The following is an 8,779-nucleotide window of genomic DNA, read 5'->3' as shown; positions in this document are numbered from 1 at the left end:
ACCCCTCACCCACCCACTAATCATCAACACCCTTTTCTGATAGCCATGGTTCTCAAGCTCAAACTCTCCACTCCAGCCAAGTTCTACGGCAGCAGCCTCCCACGCCCTCGGTTCTACGCCGATGTCAAGTTCAATGACGAGCGGGTCGACCCGCCCCTACCCGTCCTAGATCCACTTCTCACCTGGGCCAACGAGGCCCACTGGTCCATGGGCGGCCTCAGCTTCAAGCGCCTCCGTCTCCAAGGCCGGATCGAAGGCAACGTCGGCAAGCTCCGCGCCGAGCGGCAGAAGACCGAGGACAAGAAGCATATCAGCAAGAGGGCTTCTTCCGATTCGCCTCCTCCGGCTCCGGTTGCGAACAAGCGCCGGAGATTCCTGGCCCTGCTTGATGAAGGCGAAGATGATGAGGAGGATCTGGAGGAAGTGAGAGGGAAGAGGCTTGTGAAGAAGCTGGCGGTTGAGTTTGACAGGGTGGCTGCGGAGGAGGAGGAGGCGGTGGCTTCGAGGACTCGGAGCCGGAAATTGGAAGTGGTCGATCAGATTGAGGCTGTGATGCAGGTGGTCAAGAATGTAAGTAAGTTGAGTTTGAAGGGCAAGAAGCAGAAGAAGCGGAAAGTCAAGGGACACAGGACTTCGCCCAGATTGGCTAAACGTACCTGAGGCCTTAATTTGATGTAATTTATGAGCTAGGATTTAGATCTGCGTTTTCAGTTTATCTCGTGCTTGTTGCTTCTCCAGATCTGAGAAAAGACATTGAGGGCTTTTGTATACATTTTTAGCTTGGTTAATGCTGTCATCTAATTTATAAGTGCTTGTGGGTAACATTGTTCTCCAAACAATCATTCAAGTTATCATAAGTTCCTAAACAATAGTAACAATCACTGACGCCTAACATTGTTCATCAAATTATTCTGAATGGTTCAGACATTCCCAGATTGATTTGACTAGACTTCAATGAAAGTGCAGCCAAGTGCATTGTGATACAGAAAGGATGCATACATGTTCCACATTGACTGTATGAAGGAAGTGAAATCCCAACGAGTAGCATTGTATAAATAATATTAACATCAAAACATTTGTAGTAGTAATCATTACAAAAGAGCTAGTGCTGCTGCTAACTATAAGTGAGCTACCAGTCCTATCAGTGTCCCACCCAACAAACATAGTATCAAGTACCAACTCATTGGCCTGCCACAAAACATAGTGCCAAGACTGCAGACAGTATGGCTTACAAGCAAAGTATATGGAGTGTAGCAACCTTTCCTGGATGGTAATCTGTAGCTTTTCTTTCTGACTTTGTAATTGATCTAATTCATCTGAGAAGAAACTATATAACCTGTATCCTGATCCGCTTCCCTCCTTTAAACACCGCAAACCACAACATAGATCATACTTTACCCCCCTCCACCTCCCCCTCAAAGGAATGAGGCTTTCTGCTCAAAATAAGCATTCAGTATTTACGGAAGCACAACTCCTTCAAATTTCGCTGTTCTAAAACTGGACCTTGGATTCTAGCCAACCTACATGCATGGTCTATTATCAGCTTATAGGTAGATGGCCTTTCCCTTGGAATAATCCCAAATTCATCATTGAACTTTTCCATTCCTCCAACAATAAACTGCCACGCTAAGGCACCTGCCCCAGCCTTGTGTTTCTTTGCAGATTTGTAAATGATATCGTAAATAGTTTGGTAAAATCTATCAAGCTGGTCTGCCAAGCCAAATTCAGTGAACATGACTGGTTTATTAAGTTGTTTTTCACTATCTTCAATGTGAGAATGCATCCACTTGCTGACAAATTTCAGGTGGTCCTCCACTTCTAGATCATGAAACCTACCGATATGGTGAAAATTGGTTAAATATACAATGATTAAAAAATGCAAGACAGATATGTTCCAACAATTATGCAAGACTTCAGGTACAGCGCATGTGGGTGTAGCCCCAAAATGATCAGATATACTGAAAAAGAATAGAAGAGCAATAGCTATTTACTTCATACAAGTTTGAGTAACACTTTCTTTTTGAGAATCAAACAAGCTGAAGCAACACAAATACAGAAATCCTACAGATAGTTATGTAAAACATATATGCACGCATACACATAACATACATACACACATGACAATTCCTTTAACGGAAAATTTGCTACTACAGTATGGCTCAGTACTTTCTGTAACCATACCATACATATAGTACATATTGGAAATTCCGCCAAACAGACAAGAATTAAATATGTTTAATTATTTTACTTTTTTAATTACATATGTTAAAATAGTCTCTCTAAATCCATATTTCAGTTCCTACTTTGGAATTGCTAAGCAGATCTAATATGATGTAGATGTCGTGTAATTGAATATATTTAACGACAAATCTAATAACTGAGAGAACCGTCTTAGATAAATAACATAATCACTCTGCATATACAGTAATAACTCGTAACAGATTCATTAGTGAGCACAAAATCCATAATAACTGTTTGAAACCAATGGACGTTTGTTGAGAGAGAGATACTATATCAAGATTGCATATCGATCATTTAACATCTCAAACCAAGGTACCATTTATATTCTGCTTATTTGTGAATACTAGACGCACACACAACCTGAGCACAAACATGCATCTCACTCGCTAAACTAATTACCAATGATGAAGTAGCACATAAATCAAGTTAAATCTTAATATATTTCTATGGAAAATATTGCTCTCACGGCCTTAGCACAGAGAATTGAATCCACTGTTGCGATCCTCTGTACGACTTTATCCAAAGGGCGAACTGCTTAATTAATCTTGATGAGGCATTTTCTGCTTGCTACTCTTCAAAAAATTTCACTAGTCTCAGTCAACTTTATTTAACTACTGACAATCTCTCAAGTTGCTTGTAAGAAGCCTAAACATTGTGTGTCCGCTAACCAATCATAACAGCAGCAAGATGATGAGTCTACAGTATTTCCTCTAACTAAACCTTAATTACAACTTGCTAACTAAAAGCAATTTTTCTGTGGATTATCTGAAGAAATTGTGTTGTTTGATTTGATTATTAAGACAGTTCAGTTAGAACAAAAGGAGAAGTGCATTGTGGATGCTTCAAGCTAGACAATCTAATTATACACATTTTATAATATAACCAAAGCAACATACTCAAAGAATTATTAAAAGCTTTGACTTCACTCATATTAACTTAAGACAGTTGTGTAAAGTAACTTTGTAAAATGACTGAGAACACTTACCAATGGTCAGGGTAGATATGAACAGAAGCAAAATCAATGTTGGGGATCTTGGAGTTGCGAATGAAATCTGATCCAAGACGGGATGCCCACATTTCAGGATTCACAGTTAAGGCTTTGGGGTCCTTAGGACCATAGAATCCTTCCAGGCCCACAGTCAGTAAATGTTTCTTGTCAATTAATTTCACAAATGCTGACATTTCTTCTATCCAAGCCTGTAACAGTATGCAACAAAATTATAGAAGCTCCTTGTGGATTCTAAAAAATGAAGAGAACTAGAGAAGGCAAGTCAAAGGAAATTGTGCCTGGTATGTAATACCAAACTAAAAAAAAAAAACTTCCGACTGAACTGTAGTGGAAGTGGGCTACGTAATATGCAGAACAAAAGGGGTCTTTCACACATAATATAAACTAGGCACGCTTCCAGCTCAGCCAAACAATCAACAGAAGCTTAAGTAAAATAAGAAAAAAGAAGCATGATACAAAAAGTTAAAGGGACGGATGATATCCACAATACTATTTCCTCTAAAAATACTTCTCACACTCTTTTTCGTGTTATAATTAACTAAAAAAAGGGAGAGGTGCTTGTAAACACAGAAGGGAGAGTGGATATCATCAACTTTGAAAGGTCACTTACCAAATTGAATGTAGTATTAATAAATTACGATAAATCTTAAATTATGATTAGAAAAAAGCAATCGGGTCAAGAGTTGGGAACATACTTGGAGAGTATCGCCGGAGGCATCAGAGCTGCAACGGGGTTCATTTATTAACTCCCACCCAAAAATGGTGGGATCATCTCTATATTCAACTCCATTGAGAGTATTCTTCCTGGTTAGGATAGTCTGGAGAACAAAAAGAACACAAATTAGAATTGGAACAAAGTCAGGCAAAAAATTGGTCAAATCATTAAGCAAGATCGCATCAATTGTCAATTGTCAAACTATTCTTGGTATGCATGTTATTTTACAAAAGTATCAACTAAAAGTAACTAATGACCTATCAGGATGCTAACAAACGAAAAGATTTCTCTCATAACATCCAACCTCTAGAAATCCATTGCCATAAGCCGATAACCAAAGGTTATTCCTAACCAAAAAAAAAAAAACAAGGCTAATACCCAGACTTTAGAAGGACATTCAGCCATCAAAATTACGTACTACAGGAAGCAAAGACATAAGGGTCATCCATCAACTGCTTAGGGTAAGATTCATAAATTTGCAAGCTATTAATCAAATTTGTATATAAGACGGGAACAGCAAATATTAACAGGAATAAATGAACAAAAAAGATTGTCAAACCAGGACAAACCTAAAAGAAATAAAAACGTAGGCCAAAATCATATGACCTTAGACCACTGCAGCCTTTGAGTCTAGAATAGTGGAACAGAAAGCTTTGAAATCAACCAATACTCAAGTACACAAGACACGGCCTTTGAACGATAAGATTCAATAGTTTAATTCACAAGTAATTATCCCTTTAGCCGATACCTATTTTAGATTATGATCTGTCCCCAAACATACAGTAATCATATCCTAGTAGAAACTTGTCTTAGCTACAAAAGTCTGTTCCTACCAACCTTCATCGTCACTTTACTTATGACACTCCAAAGTTGAAACTAATAAAACACAGATGTTTTCTTTTTTCCTTACATAGCTTTTTTATTTAAAAGAGCCCTATAGAAAATTTATACGGGTAGATTTCAGTCCTTCGACAATGATATTAAGACTCATGAGGTCTCAAAATGGCATAACAACATGATGCATCATCTTTTCTTTATCTGACAAAAAAAGAAAAGGAAAACAAAAACTTAAACAAGAAAAAGTACCTTGATGTAACTCTTGAAATAATTGCGAATGGAAGGGTCAAAGAAAAATGAATCATTGGATGCACTCAAACCAACACCTTCTTGCCAGGCCCACCTTACATACTGAGACTTCCCACCATAATTTTCCAAGTTATTAACTAAGCAAAGCAGCAACCTGATGCCCTGTTGTCTTGCTTCTACGATAACATGATCCAGAGCCTGCCACCCAACCAATTGGTTATGATGCAGAATGCAAATGGATAAGTCATGCTAAGCACAATAGGAATACAAAAAAATTAAGTTATAGTAAACTAATTTTCCTAGGCTAGTTTTTCCTGCTAAATAAATTGATAATTGTTTCAACTTCCCTAAATTGCTAGATACATGTAGTTTATATTTTGTTTCTTGCTTCTACACTGTGTTTTGTGTTGCTCTGACTTTATATAGCCTCCATCAACAAGGAACCACATTGTCCACATAATAACTTACCTTTTTAGATGGATCCATGATTTTGATACTCACTTGCAAACTTGGGTGATATAGGATTTATGTCAAACATATGTGAAAACAAGACCTCTACTCACTGAACCCAGTAAATCGGGCAGCCAAACAAGTACAAAAGATAAAAGTTAGGAGGCAACCACAGAATGACATAGAAATGTATCAAGATTTTAGTTCAATGGAATGATTTGTAAATGGTTCCCATATAACAAGACAAGCTAATGAATGCGAAAATAAATGAAACTGATATGCATTAAAATTACCTTGAAAACTCGCTCATCAAACTGACCAGGGGAAACCTGGAGAGCATTGTAGTCACCATCATTAAAAGCCCAAGTTCGGCAGAGTGTAAGACCCATTTTTGCACCAGCCTGCAGAATTTCTTGGACTCTGGGTCTGGTATACTCATCCACACCATGATACATAAGCCAATAAGAATTCCATCCATTGATGTAAAATGGTTTACCCTCCAAGGTGAACTGAGTCCCATTCCTCTGAACAAAAGCCAACGGATGTTGTTTCTCATGAAAATTGCTCCTCAAGTCACCAAAGGACAAGTAGATGAGAGCCAAACATGAAGCAAATCCAACAATGGGGTAGAACAGACCATTTCCTGCTCCGACCATTTTCCTTTTATATGACCTAGAGGCCCGCAGAATCATAAAATCCCAAAACTAGCCGAGATTGGAAGAAATTAAAGACAACCCAGATAAGATTAAGGTAGTTAGCTCAGAACCCAATCTTAACAACACTCAGATCCTAAGGATGCCTCAAACTCGAACAATCGTGAGAAAAGCTCAAGACCGACCCGGACCCGGATCAAAATAGCACCGAAACCCTCAAAATGAGGAAGGAATAAGAAAATGGGAGTTTGTAAATGAGTGAAGCGAGGAAGAAAGTCTATGCGAGAAATGTGGAAGGTACGAGGGCAAGTAAGGAATAAGAAATGGTTCAGTCTAGAAAGCAAGAGTCAAAGAAAGAGAGGAAGAGAGAGCAATGAGAGAGATGGGAGGCGGTGGGCGTGTGGTAGAATATTGGTATCAGCTGCCGGTTGTTTAGATCTGAGCACCTGCTTCTTGGATTTAATATTGGACTGAACACCAGCCATGGGCCATGTGTGTGTGGATATATCCTATCATCAATGCCTGAAGCTCACCTACTGAATGATACCATTAGAATGGTAATTCTATCAAATTCAAGTAAATGCAAATCTCAGCTTAAATTCCGCAATAACTTGACTTCAAGGTCAGAGAGAGAGAGAGAGAGAGAGAGAGAAGAAGATGAAGAAGAAGAAGAGTAAAGTGTATCCTATGATACACCACGGCCAAAGAGGCGTTTTGGCATTCTTCACGGGCAGGTGCTTTCTTTATGCGCTCTGTTTTTTTTCTTCCCTGTTCTCTCTGTTTAACTTCTTCCGTTCAGTTTCCCCTTTTCTTCTTTTTATTAACAAAGAAAATTGCAAAGACCCAAGTCCCAGTACAAACCGACACATATGCAAGTTGAATTTATGTGCTTTCATTTCCCCCTTTTCTAAGTGCTTGAAGATCTTGGCAAGCTAAATTGATAATTGATAAACCATTGTTGAAAAGTTGCCTACCTTTGGTGACGACAATATTCACTATAAAGTTGGATTCACGTAAAACATAGAAAAATTAATAAATTGAAATTTAAGTGAGCTAATTGAAGTAAAGTATGATATTCTAGTCATCAGGATTTACTTCAAAATATATTACTACAATGTGCATGGAATTGACTTTTAGGTTTTTGTTTTAATTTTTGCGAAAAGCAATTAGTAATTTATGACGTTGATTGAAATTGAGGGGCGGAAACTTGATCTTTTGACCCCAGTATGAACAAGTTTCACCGCATAGTCTTTAATAATTTACCTATATCAATTGTATGTTAGCAACATATCCATCAAATTTAACTTTGTGAGACTTTTAAAACCACACGAGACATGTTTACTTGCATAAACTAATGAAGAAGTACTCGGGTAATCGATGAAATTTCATAATACTAGGAGAGGAGATAGAGATTGGGATAGGACTGAAATAATTCGGAATGGTATTTTTTATCGTCTTCTCTCTTTGTATTTCGTATTCATGATATTACATTATAAGTCAATAAACTTTTCATGAATTGAATAATAAATTCTAACACCATTGTCCATGCAGTTATGCTTCTAAAAACTCCCAACCAAATTATTTTAATGAACTTCTAATGTTCGATGTAGCGCCGCTTTCACCCTATATGGTTTTCAAGTAGCGCGTAACTGAATACGATGATGAGCTTTCAGAGGCGTTTGTGAGCTGGGTTCTCGGATTGTGATTTCATCAGAGTTTGTGATATAGAGTGATGGTGTTCCAAGTTGTTGGGTCGAGCGCAACCTTGGTGATGGGATGGTGTTGCTGTTGTGGGCAAGCTGATCACCGGATCTTATGATGACAGTGACCATAGAGCCCGAAATTAGTCATGGGTTAAGGATTGATATATAAGGTTATGGGAAACTGATAGTAGTTGCTTACTTGATATTGAAATTAGTCATGTAGAAAAACTTGTTTTGGGATTGGAGAGTAGGGGTGGCATTCGGTTTAAACGGTTCGGTTTTGGAGTCAAACCGTAAACCAAATTGAAATTGAACTTCGGTTCGGTTCGGTTCACTGTTAACAACAAATTCACAAAGATATAAAAGGGTTTGATATAGATTCAGATTGTAAGTATAAAAATAGAAAATAAACTTAAGTTAATATTTACATGTGATCAACCAACCAACACATAAGAAATCATCAAACAAACAACATAAGAACAAAGAAAACGAAATATATTCTCAATTAAGTTCATGTTGTATGGATCATTATACATCCTAGAATCGGTTATGCAGTTAAGTTCCTCCTAAGGTTCCTAAGTCAATGACACTTTAACACATTTGAACTCAGCCCCAGCCTCATTCGAAATCTAACATACTAACCCATCATGCAACCTCAGTCACATAACTTTAGATTATTACACATGCAATGTCAACTTCCGAGTATCAATCACACACATCAGTAAGAACACACCGAAAATCCTTTAAATAAATAAACAGAAACTCACGGCATAAAACCTAAAATCATTGAATAAAAATCGAACACCTTAATTCAACATGTCATTCGAAAGTTACAAATATCTTATAGACAAGAATCAAAATAACTTTAACAAAACCTAAACAAATATCATCCAAAAACAAGAACATAAAAACCCGAAAACTA

The 8,779-nt window shown here is 37.7% G+C and overlaps 2 protein-coding genes across 2 annotated transcripts; one reads left to right on the top strand and one right to left on the bottom strand.

Annotated features, from left to right (window-relative positions):
- LOC126798639 (uncharacterized) lies at window positions 1-822 on the top strand. Its single transcript, XM_050525650.1, has one exon. The coding sequence runs from the start codon at window positions 46-48 to the stop codon at window positions 658-660; it is 615 nt and encodes a 204-aa protein (XP_050381607.1). The 5' UTR covers window positions 1-45; the 3' UTR covers window positions 661-822.
- A 198-nt stretch (window positions 823-1,020) lies between these two features.
- LOC126798634 (mannan endo-1,4-beta-mannosidase 2-like) lies at window positions 1,021-6,792 on the bottom strand. Its single transcript, XM_050525646.1, has 5 exons — window positions 5,795-6,792; window positions 5,052-5,249; window positions 3,946-4,068; window positions 3,227-3,438; window positions 1,021-1,832 (listed from the first exon to the last, which is right to left on the bottom strand). The coding sequence occupies exons 1-5, from the start codon at window positions 6,191-6,193 to the stop codon at window positions 1,451-1,453; spliced, it is 1,314 nt and encodes a 437-aa protein (XP_050381603.1). The 5' UTR covers window positions 6,194-6,792; the 3' UTR covers window positions 1,021-1,450.
- Between the last annotated feature and the right edge of the window lie 1,987 nt (window positions 6,793-8,779).

The sequence above is a fragment of the Argentina anserina genome, chromosome 6 (assembly GCF_933775445.1).
Source record: "Argentina anserina chromosome 6, drPotAnse1.1, whole genome shotgun sequence".
Taxonomy (NCBI): Eukaryota; Viridiplantae; Streptophyta; class Magnoliopsida; order Rosales; family Rosaceae; genus Argentina; species Argentina anserina.
Note: the sequence above shows the minus strand (reverse complement) of the source record. Positions and strands in the feature narration are given on the sequence as shown.

Bases quoted from the DNA above. Each gene is read 5' to 3' on its own strand.
- LOC126798639 (XM_050525650.1), top strand. From the start codon at position 46: ATGGTTCTCAAGCTCAAACTCTCCACTCCAGCCAAGTTCTACGGCAGC.
- LOC126798634 (XM_050525646.1), bottom strand. From the start codon at position 6,193: ATGATTCTGCGGGCCTCTAGGTCATATAAAAGGAAAATGGTCGGAGCA. The intron at 5,250-5,794 runs GTAATTTTAATG...GTTGGGTGGCAG, and splicing joins TTGATGAGCGAGTTTTCAAG to GCTCTGGATCATGTTATCGT. The intron at 3,439-3,945 runs GTATGTTCCCAA...ATACTGTTACAG, and splicing joins CCTCCGGCGATACTCTCCAA to GCTTGGATAGAAGAAATGTC.